Source organism: Equus asinus, chromosome X, assembly GCF_041296235.1.
Source record: "Equus asinus isolate D_3611 breed Donkey chromosome X, EquAss-T2T_v2, whole genome shotgun sequence".
NCBI classification, from domain to species: domain Eukaryota; kingdom Metazoa; phylum Chordata; class Mammalia; order Perissodactyla; family Equidae; genus Equus; species Equus asinus.
Genome location: NC_091820.1, coordinates 31,931,215 through 31,956,025, shown reverse-complemented (window position 1 = coordinate 31,956,025; position 24,811 = coordinate 31,931,215). Strand labels below are relative to the sequence as shown.

At 41.0% G+C, this 24,811-nt stretch overlaps 2 protein-coding genes across 6 annotated transcripts; both read right to left on the bottom strand.

Annotated features, from left to right (window-relative positions):
• Positions 1–340: 340 nt before the first annotated feature.
• LOC123282506 (spindlin-2) lies at positions 341–2,332 on the bottom strand. Of its 3 annotated transcripts, none has more exons than XM_070502663.1 (2): positions 1,953–2,332; positions 341–1,289 (listed from the first exon to the last, which is right to left on the bottom strand). In XM_070502663.1, the coding sequence occupies exon 2, from the start codon at positions 1,285–1,287 to the stop codon at positions 511–513; it is 777 nt and encodes a 258-aa protein (XP_070358764.1). In that variant the 5' UTR covers positions 1,288–1,289; positions 1,953–2,332; the 3' UTR covers positions 341–510. The 3 variants fall into 3 exon arrangements, with proteins under 3 accessions (XP_070358764.1, XP_070358763.1, XP_070358762.1); XM_070502662.1 differs by having other exon boundaries at positions 1,886–2,206; XM_070502661.1 differs by lacking the exon at positions 1,953–2,332 and adding an exon at positions 1,740–1,886.
• A 9,166-nt stretch (positions 2,333–11,498) lies between these two features.
• LOC106835085 (spindlin-2) lies at positions 11,499–13,531 on the bottom strand. Of its 3 annotated transcripts, none has more exons than XM_070502803.1 (2): positions 13,044–13,531; positions 11,499–12,447 (listed from the first exon to the last, which is right to left on the bottom strand). In XM_070502803.1, the coding sequence occupies exon 2, from the start codon at positions 12,443–12,445 to the stop codon at positions 11,669–11,671; it is 777 nt and encodes a 258-aa protein (XP_070358904.1). In that variant the 5' UTR covers positions 12,446–12,447; positions 13,044–13,531; the 3' UTR covers positions 11,499–11,668. The 3 variants fall into 3 exon arrangements, with proteins under 3 accessions (XP_070358904.1, XP_014702688.3, XP_070358903.1); XM_014847202.3 differs by having other exon boundaries at positions 13,111–13,531; XM_070502802.1 differs by having other exon boundaries at positions 12,898–13,501.
• Between the last annotated feature and the right edge of the window lie 11,280 nt (positions 13,532–24,811).

Genomic DNA, 24,811 nt, shown 5'->3' with positions numbered 1-24,811 from the left:
TCTCACTCTCCCTCTGTTATTCTTCAACCCCTCCCAGGTGGGTGCCTCCCTCTCTTAAGTCATCCCTCCCCCCCAGGGATGGGGGTAGGGAGGGCCCCTCCCCACCTCTTCCTAAGCAGTCATCTCCCCTTCTCCCTTCCCCTACAGTCCATCTCTAGTTCCTTCTCCTCCCCCCTCCCTAGACCACAGCAGCTAAGTCCTCTTCCATTTTTAGATGACTGATTATGATACTCACTGAACTTATTCACAGCCTGAATTTACAGCTGTTCCTTCTTTTCATGCCCCATCCACCAAACGCACCCAAACTTTTCAACATGACAAAGTCCTGACACACAGCATGTCATGTCCACATACACTTGTATTTTTCAGAACAAAACAACAGTTAGGCTGGCAAAGATGCTGAATTAACAGGGACCCTTAAGCTTTCAGTACACTGAAAAGCAACATTATTTTGCATGTCTACAAAGTATACATTTGTTTCCACAAATGTGGCAAGGTTTACCCAAACAGTTAGGACTTTTTCACCAAATCATAGACATAGATATGGAAATCATCATCAAACTTGATGAAATACACGGAGGGTTTGGCTTCCACTTGGTGAATGACCATGCCGATCCGTTTGGAGCCATCTTCTTTGGTATACTCCACATGTTTACCTATCAGGCCATCTACAACTCCTCCTGGCTCCCTCTCTGCTGGAGGAGACTCACTGGACTCTGGCATGATACGGAGGTCTCCTTCTTTATAATCGTCTAGAAGCTGGTACATGTACAAGACAGGATCTTTCTCATAGGTAATATAAAACCAGGCTTTCATGATAGGTGCTTGGGCTAAGACCATCCCCCTCCATTCATCCTTAGAACCATGTTCACCCTCAAACATATGTTCCACAGCTTTACCAATTATGGTATTTGCAAGGTTTGCATCACTGACCTGAGATGATGCCACCCTGTCGGAAAGAATTTTAAGAGACAAAACTCTTTCATCTCGGTGAAGTTCCAGTCCATAGACACAGTCAATTCCATCATATTTCACCAGATAAAGAGAGGGATTTATAGGCACCTGATCCAGAACGGTTCCTTTCCACTGGGTTATGGGCTCATCGCCTTCCTTCCATCCGTGTGAAATTCTGCAGCCCACGATGTTCCTGCGGGGCTGGGACGAAGGTCTGCCCCTCTGCTTCTTTTGGGAGGCTTTTTTCTTCGTCATGTTTGCGGACCCAGTGGTCCGTCCCGCAGCTGCCCTGGGTTGTTGCCCTTCGGCCTCCTGTGCGTTGGGGGTCTTCATGCCTGCAGGAGGAGAGAAGATAAGAGAGAAACAGTCAATACGCCATAAGGTGAAGTTCTCCCGACAGCAACGTCTCTATGTACCCTGCCCAGGTGCCTAAATTTTCCCCGTGAGCCTCCAGCGATGCTGGAAATCCTGGCCGCATGCCTGCAAGTGCTCTCTCTCCCAGGTTCCTTTAGGCTGCAGGGAAGGGCGGCAGCGGCGGTGGTGCTGGCTGGGGTTAGGAACTCTGCAGGAGAGGGAGGGCTTCCTCCTCGTTCAGAGCCCACTGCCTCCACCACCCGCCACTGGTGCCCACTCTCAATCCCTTGCAAAGCGCTTATCCCGCCACTGCCTTGACCCGCACGCACTCACTGTCCTCTTGCCCTGAAGGCCCCAGCCTGCTGCCCACATGCCCCCGTCTACCCCCAATGGCTTTCCTGGCACCAGCGTCCTCGCTTCGCCGCGCTCACCTTCAATTTCTTGCCCGGCTCCTAACGCCATCCCCTTTTACTATTGCCCATCGCACTCCTCCACCCCAGCCTCACCCGGCGCCCGCCTCCACCCCTTATCTCCTGCAGGAATCCATCCCATCCCCCTTCTCCATCCTGGCGCGCACCAATGGCCTTGCCCTGCCTGGCGTCCACAGCCCCAGATCGCGGGCCTCACGTGCCCAAATCGGACACCTTGTTGCTGCCTCTGCGGTGAGCCAGTGGCCAAAGAGGATCAGCAGGCGGCGAGCCGGGTGCTTGCAAGAGCTGGGAGGGGAGGATCCGTAGGCGAGGAGCCTGTCTAGGAGGGCGGCGGGGCAGGCGGAGAGGACGGCAGCAGCGGTGTCTCCTGCGCTGGGCTCGCGGGCCCTCCACCTCCCTGTCGGTGGCGGTGGCCCCTCTGCCACATCGGGCTCCCACCAGCCGCTGCTGCCGCCGCAGTCTCCTCCCTCTTTCCGTAGCGCAGCTTCCTGCCAGTAGAGAGGCCTCCCCTTCCTGCCAAATACTGCGTGCCCCTTATCAACTCTCAAGCCCACCACTGCCTTTGGTCTGGGAGGTACTGCTTGTTCCCTTGCCCCGCCCCTTTCCAAAATCAGAAGCAGCTGGACCCACAATCCCCCCACCCATAGCCCCCTCTTTTCTCCCTTGCATTTCAGGGCCCTATGGCTCCTTTACTCATCTCCACCTCCACCCTCTCAGTGCCCCTGCCCCATCTGCTTTCTGTCTTCCAGGAATTAGTCTTTTCCTTTTTCCAGTGCCTTTACGTAGTTATTCTTTATACATAAATCTGCCTTTCCTGTCATTTACAATGATTTGGTGTAGAAAGAGAGAAATGTTCCGATCCCCAGTCTGCCATCTTGACCCAATCTCTATATAATTTTTTTATTGGTCATTCCTGGATATTGCTTTTTAACAATTTCCCCCTTTTTTTCTTTCTTTCTTTTACTCTATTGCAAATAAATTGCTTGCACAATGTTAAGACTGTGTAAATTTCAGAAAATTGATACGAAGAAAATAATCAACTTCAATCCCAGCTCCCATTCCACAGGCCTCGCAGTAAAAGATTAATACTCATTTCTTTTGCCATTTTCTAGGTTCTTCCAAAACTGGGATCATTTGGCATATGCAGTTTCATGCCCTACTCTTTTCCATATACAATAAGCATTTTCTCAGGACATTAGATATTTTTTAAACCATTATTACTTTTATTCATTTGACAAATATTTAGTGAGCACCTATTACATATCTGGCTGTTAGTCCATAAAACGGAATTTTACAGTGACCGCAATATCTTTTCTCCTATTACAGAATGTTTGGAATAATGTTTCCACAATGACTTGGTAATGTGACCTATTTATCAGAAAGGAGAGCTTTGGAAAAAATAACTTTATAAGAAGTGATTAGGTAAAATGATGGCTTTATAGTTCAGTGGAGAAAGATTGGGTATTCTTTAAATAATGCTGGAATGATTCTTTGAATATTTGGGGAAAAATTTACACTAAATTTATTCCCATATCAATATTTGATTTATTATAATGTAAAATGAAGGAAAGTAAAACAGAAGAAAATTCAAATGAACAAACAACAAACCCAGTAAACAATACAATGTTTAATAATTACTTATGGTGTCTGAATCAGGAAATAGGTTGGATGTTAACAGACTTAAGCTTAAAACAATAAAATAATTCCTAAAAGGGAAAATAAGATTAATAAAAATTTTGATTCTACAAAGTATGAAAGAACATTAAAATATTAATATCACTGAACATGAGAAAAGAGTTGTATATCCAGTGCTGATGGAAATGAAAGTTCATACAATTTTTTATAGAAAGAAATTTGCAGATATGCTTTAGTTCTTGTGAGGGTTTATATAGTTCTGATTAACCCTTATTTCTGGGATATCACCCTTGGAGTCCCAACGAAAAGTGAAGGGCATTTACCAGGGCTCCATACTCCAATTTCCATGTCTTTAGCTTCAATAAGAAGTCATAAGTTCTTCTGAGCTTCTAAGCCATTCAGTAGTTCCTTCTAGAATGATTAAACTTCCCCAAGGGAAAAACATCCACCAAATTCACTATTTGTCCATTTGGCCTGTTCTCCCCTGTATCTTGGCTAGGTAATTATTTCCTATTGTCTTGGTTTTCAGATGTCTTGAGATTTATTTTTTACTATTTTGTTAAGCCTTTATTATTTCTTTAATGAGAAAGGTATTTTAAATTACTTAGTTTCCTATCACTAAAATCCAAAACCCTATACTTTATTATAAAATATATGTGTTAAACTATTTGTAATAGTTGCAAACTGGAAATCACCCAAATTCCTATCAACAGTAGACTGGATATGTTGTGGTATATTCATATGATGGAATATTACACAGGAGTGAGACTGAGCAAATGACAACTACACACAACAACATGAATGTATTTCACAAATATGTTGAAAAAAAGAAGACAATAAAAAGGCACATATTTTTCTTTCCAATTTATTTAAATTTCAAAAATAATCAAACTAATCTATTGCCTTAAAAGTTAAAATAGCAATTATTCTTGCAAGGCTATTTTCCAAATAGATGGTAACAATTCACATTCCACCAGCAATTGATGAAAGAACACTTTTGAGGAGATATCTTAGAACATGTATATATGGCAAGAAGGGTTCATACAGATGGTGAGCAGCACAATGTGTTGAATTGTAACATCACTTGGTATTGCTGCCTAGCATTCAATCACACTTTTTCTGGTAATAGTGTCCCCGTTTTCCTCTTGGGAACAATCTAAGTCTGACCTTTCTGAGAACTAAAATACCATTCGAGTAATTATTTTAGGAGTAGGCACCCAACCTAGTCAGAGCCAATGAGGCACAATAATATTTTGCATGAACTTCTGAGGTAGATGATCTTTTCCATTGAACATGAGTGAACTTAAGAGGATATGAGATCAAGCTGCTCTATTCACTTTACCACCATCTGCAGACTGAGGATGGAAGCAGCACAGAGAAGAGATCAGAACCAAGCTAAGCAAAAGAAGGAGACTGTTGTCCTAGTGAAGCATTCTGTACCTATAGATGGTCATGGCCACTGATCTCCCAAAATTCATCCCACTCTAAAATGTTACTCCAAGCTAATCATGGTAATAATATTCCCCCTGCAAGTAATTGGTTTAGCATTTGGCATATGATCTAACCCTGACCAATTAAACATGATGATATGTCTGCTGGGGGACTTCTGAAAAAAATTCTTTACTCTTAAGAAAGAGGAACAGGAAATGATGTTTCCTTTCCTTTTTTCGGATAATGCTGTCTGTATATGACCCTTGGGATCTCTGTAACCAGCCTGAGGGCAAAACCAGCATAATGAAGATGGCAGAGGAAGGAATGAGAATACTCTGAGCCCTTTGATCATTTCACTTAGCTGCTGATCATTACATTCCTGGAGTCCTAGTTCTGACTCCAAGTTACAAGATAAAACATTTCTTTATAATTAAAGCAATTTAAGTCTGAGTCTTCTATTACTTGCAATTGAAGATATCTTACATGGCAAACTTTGTTTAATAAATGTATGCATGTCTCTGCTTTATGCATAAAAATACATACATAAAAATAGCAAGCTTTATGTAGGGTTAAGAATAAGTAAAATTTGAAGATAGAAGTTAAATTAAAAATTAGGAAACTATTAACATCGAATGTAACTGCATTTGTTGAGTGACTTTTAAGGGGATTTATTTACTTATATAAACTATAATTTATAAAATTTACATACTCAAATTAACAACTTATACACATATAAGTATAATCAAATCTTAAAAAATAATTCAAAACCTACTTTTCTACAAAAGTAAAACAATTGAAAGAATTTCTTAAAAGTTATTTTGAGTGAACTTTACTTTTAACTTTTGCTTGATATGAGAAAATGTTTTAATTAACTGCTAGATATCCATTCATATATCCCTGACATTTTTTCATCACTTGTAGATCACTGTAGATAACTTGTAGAATTAAATATATACTATCTTTATTTAATTGTCAAAGCCTAAGTCACACATAAGGGCATGGAGGACCAAATATAAAGGTGGTCAATGGCAACTAATAAATACACATCGGCCACTTCTCTAGATACAACTTCAGGAATGAACAATGGATTGAAAGTTCTCCAATCACAGCCATCTATTTGCTATGATTTTGTAACACTAATCTTGCATTCATTTTGTATATCCTCCATGAACTCAATGTCGATGTTGATTGTGTGATATCCAAGAAAACTCAATGACAGTAATTAAATTTTAAGGAATAAGATTTTGTCAGATACAGTTGAGCTTTGGAGGGCTACAAACCATTGTAATAGCTAAGATTTTTTTCACCTCCTACACCAATGATCAATTTTCTCCCCCTTGGGGGCAATATCATCCTGGTTAAGAATGCATAATCTAAGGTTTGCAAGGTAAAACAAGAAGACTGGATTGTATGTCAACTGTAATACAAAGCCTTTGGAGAGTTTTAAGCAGGAGGGTGACATAATCTCAAAGATCACTTTGAGATCTTTCAAAGATCACTCCAGCTATTATGTGGAGAATTGAAAAGAAGGCAAGGAGACTTTAGTTCTCAACACCCAGTTTAATCAGGCTTAAGGCCTTATCTTTTCCTAAACCTTAGTTAGTGAGATAACAACCATCTCCTTCCATGCTGCCAAAGTATCAGGTCATGTGATTATAGGGGAGTCAGAGGAGTTATGCCTACACTTTGTGAGGGCCCTCCTTCAATACCTAGTGTTGCTTCTTTAATGAGTGAGCTAGGTAGTTCACACTTTGTGTCAGAGGCCTCTTGAACTGATTTTAAAAAGGACATTAAAGCCACATTGAAAATATTAATCCCCTAAACAATAACCCATTGCAAATTATGCTCAGGTATGCTGTATAACATATTAACGGCACAAAGTTAAGAAATGGTGGGCAAAATTGGTGAAGGTGGTCAAAATGAACAAACTTCCAGTTATAAAATAAATGTTATCGGTATGTAATGTACAGCACAGTGACTATAGTTAATAATACTGTATTTCATATTTGAAAGTTGCTAACAGAGTAGATCTTAAAAGTTCTCATCCCAAGAAAAGATATTTTATAACTACATATAAAGATACACTGTATGTAAACATGTATCAATAAATATGAAAGTATTATGTTGTACATCTGAAACATATAATGTTATATGTTTATTAAATACCTCAATAGAAAATGATTTTAAAAATAGAGACTTCATTTTGTTTTTCCTATCAAGTACTATGTGTAATGGTTGTCAAATAGGACCCTCATTCCCCTGGCTTCATATGTCCCAATTACTTCTTTACTTGGTGAGTTTGAGAGGAGTTGGGCATGTGAAAAACCCCTTGAGTTGTCTCTTGGATTTCTCTCTTTTAGGCAGAAGATGCAATGTAATTTATTCTCAAACCTAGAGTAAGCTTTGTGGGCCAGGGGCACCTGTCCCTGTCAGGGTGGCCTGCAGTTATTCAGCTCTGCCTATGACTGGGTGAAGTATAAGGAAGTCCTTGTGGCCTCATAGCTAAGCATGTCCTCCAATCCAGCTTTTATCAATTATAAAGGAAATATTTTGATCTCCATTTGTGTGATTATTGTGCCTGTCTCTCAAAAGGATACAAATTTGCAAAGAGAAAAAGGTTTTTATTCATTAGTCCTCTAACCTCATAACCAAAACATTATGTTGAACTGTGGCACAATTTCTGGAAGGGAAGATTACCATTACAGGTATGCCAGGATCTAACATTACTTCTCTAAGATAAATACAGGACATGGGTTATTAGGGGATGTATTTTCATCTCTAAGACAGGAAAGGAGACTTTTGGCATTCCAAAGTGCCACTTTGGAATGGTTTCCAGTAATGAACAGGGGAAAGCGTTGGGAGATTCTGACCATATCCCTTTAACAGTAATGCACGCATAAAACAAGGCTGATGGATGGTGTGATCCCATTGCTAAAAACTAATCACTAATACCATAGCCACCTCCATTTTAACTCACTTATAGTCAGAAAGGACAATATCACTCGGGCTTGGGGAATGGAGAATGGGATGTGACACAGGCAATGTACTTTGAACAATTCTACATTACTATAGGCATCTGTGCCTAACCCAGACAAGGTACAAGTTCAAGGCCTGTCTGAATCCTGCGTCATTTGAACACTGAATAACATTAATTCCTGTAGGAACTGTTTTAAGTCCATGACAGATTCTATTTGGGGTACCTGTGCCCCTTACCATGATAGCATTTTTCAGTTTTCACCTGGTTCCAACAGAAGGGCTAGGGAAAATCCCAAGGCTGTGAAGCTGACAGTAAAAATTTCTACAGATTTTTTCAGTCAGATTCTCATTCTACAGTACATTTCATCAGCATTGTACACCCAATTTGAGGGAGTAACAGCCCAAGTGCTTGATCTGCTGTTTCCCTTGGGAGATTGTATGGCTCAAGGATATCTGGAAATCGGGTCCTGTCATTAACACCTCCTATATTTTTTTCCCACTGGATATGTTGATTAAAGACAAATCTTGCAGGCTACACATCAAAATAGCCAGATTGTGATGAATTCTCATCACACCCAGTGCAACTGGACTAGTTTAAAGGACCATTATCTGTTACCTGGATTATTGCAATAGACCTGAATTGATCTCCCTTTTTCCATCCTTGACCTCCATACAGACTACTCTCCAGAGTTGGCAGTATGATCCTGTTAAAATATGAGACCAATCCCGTCACACCTCTGCTGAAAATACTCGAATGGCTCCCCATCACACTCTGGGTAAAAGCCAAATTCCATTCTCTGACCTCCAAGGCTCTGACCTATCTGCTTCTCCTGGATCCCCATCACCTCTCTGAACTCACTTCCTGATATTCTCTACCTTGCTCACTCAGCTCCAGCCATGCTGGTATCCTCAGTGTTTCTCCAACATGCCAGCTCCACTCCTGCCTTGGGGCCTCAGCACTTGCTGTCCCTCTACCTGGAATGCTCTTTCCCTAGACAGCCACAGGGTTAGTTCTCTCATTGCCTTCAGCTCTTTACTCAAAAGCCATGTTCTCAGTGAGAAGGCCCTGGCCTCCCTATCTATCCAGTATCGGCCTGCTCTCTGGGAATTTCAATTTCCCATTCCTTGCTTTACTTGTTCCTTCTTAACACTTGTCATTTTGAAAATACTTTATATTACACTCATTTTATCTGGGCTATTGTCTGTCTCCCACACTAAAATGAAAGCTCCATAAGGGTAAGATTATTTGCTTCTTTTGTTAATTATCATATCATAAGTACCTGTGCCTAGAAGAAAGACTACCTGGCACAGAGCCTACCTGAAGAAAGCATGGGCAGGGAGTAGGGGGTGGGGGAATGGGGGCAGGTTGGGGGGATGAAGATAAAGCAAATACATTAAAAAGCAAATGGGGTCAAAGTAAGCCAAGAGGGGGGCTAGGCAGTTTCCCTGGGTCTAGCCCCAAAGCTACAAAAGCAAATGCCTCCAGGGGACAACTTGGCATTTTATTAGAGTGAAGCAGGCCAGCTGGGGGTGTGGCCAACTTGAGAAAGCACTCAGAGTCTAAAATGGGGGCAGCCCTACCTCAGACCCAGCTGCCAGTGTCCTTGTTGGAATGTGGGTCCTAATCCTCAGTTTATTGTTTTTGTTTTTCGGGGTTTTTCCAGGTGAGCCAGAAATGTGGATTTTCGTAATGTGAAATCTCCCAAATGTCTAAGTAGCTACTTTAAAAACAGAAAACGATAAAAGCACAAAGATCAAACAAAACATGACAGCTGGCTGAAACTGGCTCATGGGTGGCCTGCAGGTACCTGTTAGATTAAATTGTGTGATGTATGAAAGTAAACTAATCCTTGCTATGGTGAGGTGGGCTTGCCTTGTGTAATTCTTGAGGCAAACAGCTTGAGGTCATGTTGGGTAGAGAGAATGAACTGGAATTACCACCTTCTTCCAACTCCTGAAAGCTCCCTGCCTCCCCCTCCCCCTGCTATGCATGGAGTTAGGGAAGCCTGGGCAGTGGGAAGTCACTAGGACTCTTTCTTTGAGGGCAAGGGTATATTTTAGTGAAGTGTAGGGTGGGGAAACCAGAGAGAGGGTTTTGTAGGGAACTTCCACAGCAGGACAGGGGAAAGGCAACGGGGATAGGAAGAGAAGGACGCAGACTTATGTCTGGACGCCCTATCTCTGAGGGAATTTATGGGGGTTATCGCACCCTCTCCCCACCAACCACCACCCCTCTGCGTGGCACTATACGGCCGAAGGAGTTAGTTATACAGAGTCACAACTCCCAGCCCGACTGTCCCATGCCATCTATCTCACCTGGAAACAGAGGTGCACAAACTTCCATCACAGCTCCCTGTGTGCTTGGGGTGGGCAAGGCTGGCCAGGAGGTACCTGTGAAGGGTGGTCAGTAGCCACCAGCTTTGTCAGGGTATAGCCAAGATGGGGCTTCTGGAGGCAGCAGACCTCCATTTGGTGGAGCGCTGGGTGGAGCCACCTGTGGTTTCAGGCAGCTGCTGAGAGAGAGGCATGCACTGTCAAGTGCTCCCCATGCCCTGGAGAGAAACATCCTCTGATGCCCCTCTTCTGTAGGGAAGAACAAGGTACAGTCCAGCAGGAGGAAGAACTGCGAGGGGACTGCTGTACCTGGGGTCAGCAAGCTTCCATTTTTCTGGATAAAATACTTTCCAAATGCAAGGTGGCACATCTCTTCAAGTCCTGAGTGCCCCACTGACCCATTCCCCCCAAGAATTGTTCATCCAGTGTAGGGGAAACGAACCAAGGCCTTCAGGTCCAAGATTTACTGCACTGGGTCTTCTGGGAAATGTGAGAAGGCGACCCACAGCCCTGTGCTTATGGGGTGCCATGTTAATGTGTTTAGGCTGAGGGTTGGGGTTCGGCTTGGCAGGTGTGGCACAACTCCCTGAAATAAGAAAAGCCTTTCAGGTATAAACTTGGCTTCTGCTTAACTATGGAGTCATTCCTGTCACACCGCCCTTCTAGGGAACCACCAGTCCATCTGGCTTCTTGAAAGTTGCCACATCCTTTCCGCACAGAGCCAGGGAGGGCATCATGGATACTGCCAGAAGTTCAACTTTTTCCTGGGGCCTTCCTATCTCTCATGGGCCCCAGTCCCTATACCTCTTTTTCTGTATTCTCACTTCCTTTGTCAGCCTTTCTTCTTAGAATTCTTCCTTCCTCCGTGTCCCTCCCCTTCTGGCCCCTCACTTATGCATAGACCCTCCCTGTGAGTATCCTTTAGCTTCTCCCCAGATCCCTGCCAACTTTGTCTTTCTCCCCCTTGCTCTGGACCTCTTCTAAGCTTCCTTGTGTCCATCTCTACTCAATTTATTCTGTCTGTCTTCCTCTAAGCCCCAAGATCTCACTCTCCCTCTGTTATTCTTCAACCCCTCCCAGGTGGGTGCCTCCCTCTCTTAAGTCATCCCTCCCCCCCAGGGATGGGGGTAGGGAGGGCCCCTCCCCACCTCTTCCTAAGCAGTCATCTCCCCTTCTCCCTTCCCCTACAGTCCATCTCTAGTTCCTTCTCCTCCCCCCTCCCTAGACCACAGCAGCTAAGTCCTCTTCCATTTTTAGATGACTGATTATGATACTCACTGAACTTATTCACAGCCTGAATTTACAGCTGTTCCTTCTTTTCATGCCCCATCCACCAAACGCACCCAAACTTTTCAACATGACAAAGTCCTGACACACAGCATGTCATGTCCACATACACTTGTATTTTTCAGAACAAAACAACAGTTAGGCTGGCAAAGATGCTGAATTAACAGGGACCCTTAAGCTTTCAGTACACTGAAAAGCAACATTATTTTGCATGTCTACAAAGTATACATTTGTTTCCACAAATGTGGCAAGGTTTACCCAAACAGTTAGGACTTTTTCACCAAATCATAGACATAGATATGGAAATCATCATCAAACTTGATGAAATACACGGAGGGTTTGGCTTCCACTTGGTGAATGACCATGCCGATCCGTTTGGAGCCATCTTCTTTGGTATACTCCACATGTTTACCTATCAGGCCATCTACAACTCCTCCTGGCTCCCTCTCTGCTGGAGGAGACTCACTGGACTCTGGCATGATACGGAGGTCTCCTTCTTTATAATCGTCTAGAAGCTGGTACATGTACAAGACAGGATCTTTCTCATAGGTAATATAAAACCAGGCTTTCATGATAGGTGCTTGGGCTAAGACCATCCCCCTCCATTCATCCTTAGAACCATGTTCACCCTCAAACATATGTTCCACAGCTTTACCAATTATGGTATTTGCAAGGTTTGCATCACTGACCTGAGATGATGCCACCCTGTCGGAAAGAATTTTAAGAGACAAAACTCTTTCATCTCGGTGAAGTTCCAGTCCATAGACACAGTCAATTCCATCATATTTCACCAGATAAAGAGAGGGATTTATAGGCACCTGATCCAGAACGGTTCCTTTCCACTGGGTTATGGGCTCATCGCCTTCCTTCCATCCGTGTGAAATTCTGCAGCCCACGATGTTCCTGCGGGGCTGGGACGAAGGTCTGCCCCTCTGCTTCTTTTGGGAGGCTTTTTTCTTCGTCATGTTTGCGGACCCAGTGGTCCGTCCCGCAGCTGCCCTGGGTTGTTGCCCTTCGGCCTCCTGTGCGTTGGGGGTCTTCATGCCTGCAGGAGGAGAGAAGATAAGAGAGAAACAGTCAATACGCCATAAGGTGAAGTTCTCCCGACAGCAACGTCTCTATGTACCCTGCCCAGGTGCCTAAATTTTCCCCGTGAGCCTCCAGCGATGCTGGAAATCCTGGCCGCATGCCTGCAAGTGCTCTCTCTCCCAGGTTCCTTTAGGCTGCAGGGAAGGGCGGCAGCGGCGGTGGTGCTGGCTGGGGTTAGGAACTCTGCAGGAGAGGGAGGGCTTCCTCCTCGTTCAGAGCCCACTGCCTCCACCACCCGCCACTGGTGCCCACTCTCAATCCCTTGCAAAGCGCTTATCCCGCCACTGCCTTGACCCGCACGCACTCACTGTCCTCTTGCCCTGAAGGCCCCAGCCTGCTGCCCACATGCCCCCGTCTACCCCCAATGGCTTTCCTGGCACCAGCGTCCTCGCTTCGCCGCGCTCACCTTCAATTTCTTGCCCGGCTCCTAACGCCATCCCCTTTTACTATTGCCCATCGCACTCCTCCACCCCAGCCTCACCCGGCGCCCGCCTCCACCCCTTATCTCCTGCAGGAATCCATCCCATCCCCCTTCTCCATCCTGGCGCGCACCAATGGCCTTGCCCTGCCTGGCGTCCACAGCCCCAGATCGCGGGCCTCACGTGCCCAAATCGGACACCTTGTTGCTGCCTCTGCGGTGAGCCAGTGGCCAAAGAGGATCAGCAGGCGGCGAGCCGGGTGCTTGCAAGAGCTGGGAGGGGAGGATCCGTAGGCGAGGAGCCTGTCTAGGAGGGCGGCGGGGCAGGCGGAGAGGACGGCAGCAGCGGTGTCTCCTGCGCTGGGCTCGCGGGCCCTCCACCTCCCTGTCGGTGGCGGTGGCCCCTCTGCCACATCGGGCTCCCACCAGCCGCTGCTGCCGCCGCAGTCTCCTCCCTCTTTCCCTAAATAACTATGCTTTAATTTCCTCTTAGTAAAGAGGCCTCTCCTTCCTTCTAAACACTTCGCAGCCTCCCTTCCTTGCCCTGGAGGCACGCCTGCGCTGCTCCCCTTTTTCCAAAATTCAGATCTGTGGGACCTGTAATTGGTCATTTCCTCTTCCTGTGTTTCCCACCTCCGCCCTCTCAGGCTCTCTAGCTCCACCCCTCATCTCCCCTGCTAGAGTTGCTTTTTATTTTTCTGACTTTTCTCAAATTTTTTCTACACCTCAATTCACACAAAAATACCTTACACGAAACTTGTATGAATACAGAATTCCTTTATATTCGTACAGAAATATGCGCATATATATGTACATTTCTCTATATATTTTCAGATATTCATATCCACAGATATATAATCCCAAATACACACCTCTTCCCAGTCACATAACACACAGACATAATTCTCCATATAAACATACACAGAACTTCATTTAACAAGACTTTCTCCAAAACAAATGTAGGCATCTTTTTGATTTGGAGACCTACCTTTGGAGTAACAGTAGCTGATTTTAATCTAGGAATGTTTTTCGTGAATGTGCTTGCAGTTTGCAACAACCCTTATCTATTTTTGCATTAAGTGGCGTCCATTTTGAATCGTTTGTATCCTTTTTTATTTAGATATTTTCCACAATATCTCATAATTCTTTAAAATATCAATATTATTATGGTGCTATATTAGGTAGGATGTTTTCAGTTACATGCAGAAAGAAAGCAATCTTGAGCAGATTTATAATAAAAGGAATTTATTGACTAGTTATCTTAAAAATCTAATAGGTGTCAGATTAGGCTTAATACAGGTGCTCAGTGTTATGGGCTGAATCATGTCCCCTCCATACTCATGTGTTCTGGCCCCCAGTACTTCAGAATTTGAAAGTGTTTGTAGGTAAGGCCTTTAAAGAGGTAATTAAGGTAAAATGGGGTCACATGGGTGGGCCTAAATCCAGTATAATTGATTTCCTTATGAGAAGAGTAGATTAGAGCACAGACATACGTAGAAGAAAGACTATGTGAAAATAGAGGAAGAAGAGGGCCATCTACAAGCCAAGGAGTGAGGCTTCAGAAAAAATCAACCCTTCCAACACTTTGATCTTGGACATGCAGCCTCCAGAATTGTGAGAAACTAAATTTGTGTTGTTTAATCCTCTGAGTCTGTGGTACATTTTTATGGCAGCCCCAACAAATAATACACTCAGCGATGTCACCAAAAGCCTAGTTTTGTTCTGTCTTCTGTTTTTTTCTCTGATGTCAGTTTCATCCTGAAGCTTATGTTACAATATGGCTATCAGCAACTTTGGGATATATGTGCTTCCTTATTCATATACAGTGACAGTGAGAACCTTTTTACAGCAACTTATGATCACTGATTGGGACCATCATAAGTCATTTGTCTGCCTTTGGAATATGCCAAAGGTAATGCTATAACCACTTATCTTAGGTCTGATTTATACGCTTATTTCAGAAACAATCACATTAACAAAATGGATCCACTTTGTGGAATAATTGGCTTCTGGCTAATCAGGTGCCTCCCCTGTAGGTGGAGGTGGGGTGAATCCCACCAAAATGACGTGGGTACTACACAATCAAAGAGGACTGAAATGCATAACGGAGAGTTAATGAGCAATGTTCACAGCAATTCTAGTTATTTTGAAGGACAATCTAAAAGCTTCTATTATTCTTCTAAAATGTGTGTTTCTCTGATACTATTTCTGGATATGCCACTGCCAATTAATTGCATATTTGTTTGTATTTCTTTGACTAGCTTATAACAATTTACCTCCTTTCAAAATATTTATTTCTATAGTCTTTTAACCTGTTGGTATATTTATATCATTTCTTGTGACATCCTCTGTTTTTTGGGTTTATTTATGAAAATCTTTCAGAGAGAATTGGACCAGCACCCTTTACAGTTATCCTTCCATATTCATGATTTGGAATTGTCTGACTCCATAATGGTAAGCAGTAGGGTTAGATAACTACATTAAATGTTCTGGAACATCAAAGCTCACATTGTACTCATAAACCAACACAAATATCTTCTCCTGAAACATAGCTTGCTGACCTCCTTTTGTTGAGGGCTCTGTCTTCAAAGGGAATCTGGACTAACTAGCGAGTCCTAACCTATGTACTTTCTTAGGAATTAAGATGATGCAGGAAGAATTTGATAATAGGCCCATGGGGTACCTGTAGGAAGGACTTCAATGTTATCTTAGAAAGAATTTCTCCCAGTACCACCTACACCTAGAAACTATGCAGTGTGCAGGAATGGCCCCTTGAATACTGACCGCTGAGGGACTACTTTTCCCAACAGTTTTCACTTATCCTTCCTTGTGCCTTCTCTAACCTACAAAGGTTTTAAGGCCAGATATATTTCTCAGATGCTATTTTCTCATTTGTCTTGGCCTTATTTATCCTTTTCTCAAAGTGACCCCCACATCTTGCCATTTGCCTTTGAGATCCCATTGCCTGCAAGTTTCAGCCTTCCTGTCCTCTTTAAAACAGCTATTACAACTCATATTCACCCAGAAATCCTCAGAACTCCACAGCACTTTCTTTATTTTCCATGTGTTAAGTAGATCATACATCTATTAAGAAATTCTAGTGCAGTTCCTCCAACTGAGCATGTATATGTAATGGCATTGCGTGGAGCTGTGGTACAAACTCAATCTCAAAGAAAACAAGCACCATTCCACATCCATGTTTTTTGGCTACTGGACAGCACTCTACTTCTAAAGCACAAGCTATTAGAGGACACAGTTACAGTGATCTTTAAGAAAAAAGGAAGGTTGTTGATGCCCATGAGTATCTTTCCCATTGCCTTGTGATAACATTTTGAGTTTCTCACTTTACTTGGTTTACTGCACTGGGGAATAAGGGCAACTCCTCACCATGACTGACACCCAATGGAGTTATCTATCTGAAGACTGACTTGAGCTGAGATTACTTGCCTGGGTATGACAATTGTGCAACCTGTTCAGAAGTCCCATTGGAAGAATGTATAGCCAGTTGTGTTTTTGTGGACTTTCTCATCATGTGTTCAATTCCTTACAAGCTAGTTCTCTCCATGAAGCTGTGATAGGAAGGTACTATCCAACACAGTATCAAAGTCCTTTTTATTTATACATGTGGCAGACATTACACAGATGTCTAATACCCCAGCTTTTTTTGGAGTGAATCACTCACTGTCTAGAAGTCACAGAGTCACGGGAATGGGGGCATTCTAGAGCTGTGCTTCACATACATCTCTACTTTTAAGCTGTGAAAAAAAGGCTGGGTGTTTCTGACCATATTCGTTTAACCGTAATGCATGAAAACACCAGGGCAGATTGGCCCCATTATTCCAGCTGTATATATTACCTTTTCTTCCATCCTAACTCATGTTGAACCATCCCGGTAAGTTGTGCTATGAACTGAATTATCCCCCCCCACCACCAAATTCATGTGTTGAGGCCCTAAGTTCAAATGTGATGATATTTTGGGATGGGGTCTACAGGAATTAATAGGGGTTAGATGAAGTCATGAGGGTGAGGACCTCATGATAGGATTAGTACCCATACAAGAAGAGGAAAAGACACCAGAGCTCCATCTCTACCATGTAAAGATATAGCAAGAAGGCGACCACCTGCAAGCCAAGGAGAGAGCTCTTTCCAGGAACTAAATTGGCTGGCATCTTGGTCTTTGACTTCCAGCCTCTAGAGTTGTAAGAAATAAATTTCTATTGTTTAAGTCACCTAGTCTATGGTATTTTGTTATGGCAGCCTGAGCAGACTATATAGGTTGAAACCTTGACATTGAGCCTTGAGGAAGTCTTCCCCCAAGATCAGCACCTACCCCTTTCCCAGTTATACACGTCTGTCCTGAATCTTACCTTCTTTAAAACAGCCAATTTATTTAAATAATGCACTAACTGTTGTAACTCCTTGCTAAACTCACAATTGTACTGGACTCCTACTGTTGGAAGTAGTGGAAGTGGGAGTCTCAGCATGTTAAAACCTTATTTCCCCTCAGTTGCAGGCTATCCCTTGATCTCTATGGAGAGAGAGAACCCAATTGTCTTTGATTTCTGTTTTCTTAGCAGAGAAGGGCGTTAGCCCAATGAGAATCTAAGCATTGCTGTTTATCCTTAGAAGTCTAAATGATTCATTCTACCATGCCTAAGAGTTTGGGAAGGTGAGCTTTTTGTAACTACGCTCCAATTCTTGGGATGCTTCAGAGTTGAACTCAGGGCTTCAGGGCTTCTGGATTTTCCAGCAGAAAAAAAAAGACGTTTCTTCTGGTTATTGTATAGAGGTAGGGGCATTCACCTACTTTGGGAGACAAACTTTGGCCGAGTAAAACCAAATTCTCAGAGGAATAAACTAAGAAGTATTTGGCAACAGGCCAGAGTTGGCCTCGTGTATTTATATCCTTAGACTTTGAAGGAGCTCCTGGGGAGGGGTCCAAGATATCGATCACAACTTCAGCCAGAGGAGGATCCCCACAGGCTTTGGACCCATGAATCCATCTCAACAGATTTTGTCTGTGGTCTCAGAGAATCTACAGGAAAATGATGAGGGCATATCCAATCAACTTTTAAGGGTGCCACTGCATCTAGCCTTTTCTACAAGTATTGTTAGTCAGCAGCAAGTAGGTAAAGGAGATTGAGGTCTATACAGATAGAATTTCAAAGAACTAGAAAAGTTTTTTATTCTTCCTTGGTATTCTGAAGCCACTGGAAAATCTCTTTAAGGGTCACTTTTCCCCTAGATAAAATCTTTGTAATTTCCTCTAGTCCTTATATTCTAGGAGGTCATTTTATTTGGCCTGTTAATTGTAGAGCAAATTGTCTAAAATAAGCTAAATTATGAATTGACAGGTATGCAGGAGTAATGAGTTTAAATGATTGTTAGAAAAGATTTCATTGAACTGATGCGATAGTAACTGCTTTTATTGGGATTTATGATTAAAATATGCCCTTATACAATACATGTCTACATTGGGATCCTGGTTGAAACTGAAAAAATAATCATAAAATAAGAAATAATTGCTTAAAGTAGTTTAAATTAATTGCTGAAATACATTCAAATTATTTAAAAGTGATTGGCTCCCTTTGGAGCTGAACTACAGTCTCTTCCTCTAAGTGATAAAAGTTAGTTAATGCCCTAGGCCTAAACTCTAGACTGTATAGCCTAAGCCCTCCTAGGACTCAAACTTCAACGTGACTAAGAATCATCTGGAGGTCTTGTTAAAATGCAGATTCTCATTAAGTATGTCTGGAGTAGGGCCGGAGATTCTGCATTTCTAACAAGCTCCCAGGTGATGCCCATGCTGCTGGTGTGTGAACCACTACTGCTTTGCAACAAAAACATAAATGCATATTGAAATTAAAAGTTTTCAAAATTGTCTAGTGGTCAGAAAGCACTGAGTTAAAATTTCTCTTCTGGATTGACTTATTATAATTATCATTAGTATACAAATCCTTGCAATGGCATAAATGTATTATAAAGGTATATTATTAAACATAAAAGGGTAAAAGTTTAGTGGAAATGCATCTCGATGCAGTCTGTGCTTCTCTTCTTTTTCATTGCGCAATTAGTTTATATGTCCATTAATGAATGTTATTTATTGCTAGAATGAGACACAATTCATAATCAATATCAGCTGTGTTTCTCATTTGTATTGATACAAGTGCAGAGAATACTCCTTCACATAAATAAGTAGATAGAACTGGAAGGAATTTTGATATAACAATATCACTCAATTCTCTAAATTCCAAGCTATATAGCAAAATACACAGTAACTTTTCATATAAATTATCTTTTAAGCAATCCGTCAGTGGGACAACTTAAGAGTTTCCTTTGATTTGGCTGAAAGCAATTAATTGTAAGCCACCTGACTGGTAAAATTACTTGTTACACATTCATTAGTGTCAATCGCTTTCTCAATGCTAATGAATTATTTTTAAAATAGGCTCTTTTATTTTAGAATAATATTAGATTTACAGAAAATTGCAAAGATTATACCGAGAGTTCTCATGTGCTTCCACACCCAATTTCCCCTATAATTAACATTTTACACCAGTGTGATACCTTTGTCACAATTAATAAACTAATATTGATACATTATTATTGACCAAATCCACACTTTATTCGACTTTTCTGTTTTTACCTAATGTCCTTTCTCTGTTTCAGAATCCCATCCAGGATGCCACATTACATTTGGTTACCTTGGTCTCCTCATGACTGTGATAGTTTCTTAGATTTTCTTTTGATGACCTTGAAAGTTTTGAGGAGTATTTGTCATATATTTTGTAGAATGTCCCACAGTTGTGGTTTGTCTGATGTTTTTCTCATGATTAGATCTGGAGTTATCCAGAGTTTTTTGTAGCAAAAACATAAAGGAAAATTCCTATTCTCAATATATCATATCAAGGGTATATACTATCAAAAAGACATCACTATTGATGTTAACCTTGATTACCTGACTGAGGTGGTATTCTTCCAGTTTCTCCACTGCGAAGTTAGACTTTTCTTCCTCTTAGTTATTAGAAGAAAGTGATTATCTATAACCTATACTTAAGGAGTGGGAGTTATGCTCCACCTTCTTGATCTACATCATTATTTGGATTATTAGTCTACACACATTATTTGGAATTCTGCATGGGAGATTTCTCTATTCCTCTTCATTTATTTACTTAATCATTTATTTATATCAGTATAGATTCATGGATATTTATTTTATACTTTGGGTTATGATCCAATACTACTTCATTTATTTCGTTGCTCTAGTAGTTCTAGCTTTGACCATTGAGAGTTCTTCAGTTAACTCCTGTGTCCTGTTAAAGTACTCCCATCATTTTGGGTTTTGTTTTTGAGCAATTCATTACTTTCTGATACTACAAGATCCTTCAGGCTTATCTCATATATTACATGCCTCGATCTTGGAATCAGCATTTCCAATGGTTCCTTTTATCAAAAAATGATATTGGAAGCAAGATGCTCATTGCTGTCTAAGTATCATTGTTTCTGGACTGTTTCAGCTGTCAGAGAAAGGCAATATATGTGTGTCTACTAACATATATATATATAACATGTATATATATATATATAGCTATAAGTATTTCTATATGTAACCATTTGTACCTATATTACGCTAAATGTGAATTCATATTAATGTCTTTAAAACAATTACTATGTGGATTATTTTACCCTTGCTTGCCTGTGACTTCTCACTGCAGCAGTAAGAAACCTGGCTCCCAACATCCACTCAATCATCTCTGAATTGTTAAATTCCAATATACATATATATTGATTTTACATTGTTAAGCCTGAACATTTGAAGGAAACTACTTTATCAACTAGAGTACAGTGCTTACGCACAGTTCCATTTGCCTTTAGTCTAACAGGCTCCACTCATTTACAAAGTTAATTAGGTCAGTAACATTTCTTTCCACCCCTTCAGTGTATTATTTCATACATTTGTAATACAATTGGATTCTTGTGTTACAGTATGCATTACATCCTGATATTCCCTATTCCTAAATTATTTTTTAAAATTTGATATATTAAAGTTTCCTCTTTGTATTCTATAAAGCTCAGTGGTTTTGACAAATGAGTAAGCATCATTTATCCATCTGTATTCATCTACTTGGGCTGCCATAACAAAATATCATAGACTGACTGACTGAAAAAACAGAAATTTATTTTCTCACAGTTCTGGAGACTAGAAGTCCAAGATCAAAATGTTAGAGTTGGTTTCTGGTTTCTCTCTTCCTTCTTGTTATGTCCTCACATGGCCTTTCCTCTGTGCACTCTTGGAAGCGAGGTGGGAGCAAAGGCTCTGGTGTCTCTTTCTCTTCATTTTAGAACATAAGTCCTATTGGATTAGGGCCCTACTCTTATGACCTCATTTAATCTTAATTACCTTCTTAAAGGCCCCTTCTCCAAATATAGTCACATTGTTGGTTAGGAATTCAACACATGGATTTTGAGGGGGACACATCTCAGCCCATAATACTATCATTATAGTATCATGCAGGATAGTTTTATCAGCCTAAAAACTGTCCTATCCTTTGCCAATACAGCAATTCTTTCTTCTCAAACCTCTGGCAACCACTGTTCTGTTTACCCACTGTGAGGATTTAATTTTATGTGTCAACTTCCCAAGCTATGGTACTCAGTTATTATGTCAAACACCAGTCCAGATATTGCTGTGAAGTCATTTTTAAAATGCCATTGACATTTAAACCAGTAGACTTTGAGTAAAATATATTGGTCTCAATAATTTGGGTGGACACATACATATCCTGTTGGTTCCTTTTCCCTTGAGAATCCTGACTAATATACCCATTCTAGAGTTTTGCCTTTTCCAGAATGTCATAAATGGATTCATGTACTATGTAGCCTTTTCCAATTGGATTCCTTGACTTAGCAATATACATTCAAGATTTGTCCATAGTTTTGCATGGCTCATGCCATTTTTTTTTATTGTAGTTAAAAAACTCTAATATAAAATCTACCATCTTAAACATTTTAAGTATACATTTCAGTGGTGGTAAGTATATTCACATTGTTGTGAAGCATCTCCAGAACTTTTTAATCTTGCAAAACTGAAACTCCATACCGATTAAACAACAACTCCTCTTTCCACACTCCCCCCAGGCCCTAGTGACTACTATTGCACTTTATCTTTCTATAAATTTGACTACTTTAGCTATATTACATAAGTGGAATCATATGGTATTTGTCTTTTTTGTGACTGGCTTATTTCACTTAGCACAATGTCTTCAAAGTTCATCCATGATATAGCATATGACAGCACTTCCTTTTTAAGGCTGAAAAATATTCCATCATATAAATAGATCACATCTTTTTTATTCATTCATCTATAGATGGGCATTTGGGTTGCTTTATCCTCTTGGCTATTATGAATAGTGCTGCTATGAACATGGGTGTGCAAATATTTCTTCAAGAACCTACTTTCTATTATTTTAGATATATACCTAGAAGTGGGATTGCTAGATCATATGGAAGTTTTATTTTTAACTTTTTGAGGATACTTCATATATCTTTCCCTAGTAGTTGCAGCATTCTACAATCCTACCAACAGCGCACAAAAGTCCCAAATTCCCCACATCCTTACAAACACTCGTTATTTTCAGTTTTTTGCATGGTAGCCATCTGTACAGAGTTCATTGCCCTTCCCACCTTCTGGGGACACTGGGACCTGGGCCCTATGTGAAAGAATGTGTCTAGGCTCAGGGCCAGCGATGACCACTTCTACCCTGACCCCAAGGCACAAATTAATAAGAACATGTCCTGTGTCATGTTCCTTCTGGACTGACCACCCTGACAGGCACCTGACTGGACTACAGAAACATCCCATCCATGTGAACAAGAAGAAATAACTAAGTATCCAAATGTCTGAAACTCCAAATCAGAACCCAGATAAACCTTCTCTGCTCCAGACCCGACTGGAACAATTGGCACTCCCGCCTACCGTAAACCTTTTGGGACTTCCCCGGCTGATTGTGGTGTGGATGTTGTAAGTACCAATTTGTAGCTCTCTGCCTTTCTGTTCCCCACTTTATTCCCCTCACAAATAAACTCTGATTGCTTAAACGATGAAGTAATTTTGGTGGTACCTGTCATTTCTTATCCCCTACGGTTGTGGGAAACACCATCTTAGTGAGTGTGAAGTGACATCTCACTGTGGTTTTGATTTGCATCTCTCTTGTGATATTTGATGTTGAGTTTCTTTTCCTACGCTTATTGGATATTTGTATATCATCTTTGGAGAAATGTCTATTCAAGATTAAAAATGTCTTCACACATTTTTAAAAATCAGGTTATTTGATTGTATGTTGAATTGAAGGAGTTCTTTGTATATTCTGAATATTAATCACCTGGATGATACATAATTTGCAAATATTTTCTCTCACTGCATACATTGCTTTTTCACTCTGTCAGTTGTGTACTTGGATGCACAGAAATTTTTAAGTTTGAAGTATTTCCACTTGTCTAATTTTGATTTTGTTGCCTGTGCATTTGGTGTTATATCTAAGAATTCGTTGCCAACTTCAATGTCATGAAGATTTTCCCTATGTTTTCTTCTAGATGTTTTATACCTTTGAGTCAGATTTAGGTTTTTAATCCATGTTGTGCTAATTTTTTATGGTAGAATATAAGGGCCCAATTTCATATTTTGCTTGTGGATATTCACTTTTCCCAATATCATTTCTTGAAGAGACTGTCCTTTCCCCATTTAGTGGTCTTGACATTCATAGTGAAGATCACTTGACCATACACTTGAGGGATTTCTGGGCTCTGTATTCAGTTCCTTTCAGCTATATGTCTATCTCTATGCAAGTACTACACAGTTTTCATTTCTGTAGCTTTGAAATATGTTTTAAAATCGGAAAGTGTGAAACTCTACATTTGTTCTTATTTTTCAAGATTATTTTGCCTATTTGGGATCCCTTGAGAGTCCATGTAAATTATAGGATAAATTTTTCTATTTATGCAAAGAACCATTAAGATTTTTGTGTGTGTGTATGTGAGGAAGATTGGCCCTGAGCTAACATCTGTTGCCAATCTTCCTCTTTTTGCTTGAGGAAGATTGTCACTGATCTAACATCTGTGCCAGTCATCCTCTATTTTATGTGGGATGCTGCCACAGAGTGGCTTGATGAGTGGTGCTAGGTCTGCGCTGGGGATCCGAACCTGTGAACCATGGGCCACCAAAGTGGAGTATGTGAACTTAACCACTATGCCACTAGGCTGACCCCTGAGCCATTGAGATTTTGACAGGGGTTTTGTTGAATATGCAGATTGATTTGAGCAGTATAGAAATATTAAATTGTATAATCCATGAACATGGGATATCATTCCATTTATTTGTGTCTATGTAATTTCTTTTGGCAATATTTTGTAGTTTTCAGTGTACAAATCATGTGTCACCTTGGATAGATTTATTCCTAAGTATTTTACTCTTTCTGATACTATTATAAAGATAATATTTTTCTTAATTTATTTTTGAGACTGTTCATTGTTAATGTATAGACACACAACTGATTTTTGTGTGTAGATTTTGGACCTGCAACTTTGCTGAGTAAGGGTATCAGTTCTAACTTTTTTTGGAACTGTTAGTCTTTTCTACGTATACGATTATGTCATGTGTGAACAGAGATACTTCTTTCCAATTTGGATGTATTTTGTTTATTTTTCTTCCCTATTTCTCTGTCTAGGACGTCCAATGCTATGTTAAATAAAAGTGATGAGAGTGGGTGCCTTTGCTTGTTCCTGATCTTAGAGGAAAAGCTTTCAGTCTTTCACCATTGGTTATTATGTTAGCTATCGGCTTTTCATATATGGCCTTTATTATCTTGAGGTAGTTCCCTTCTGTTTCTAGTTTGTTGATGGTTTT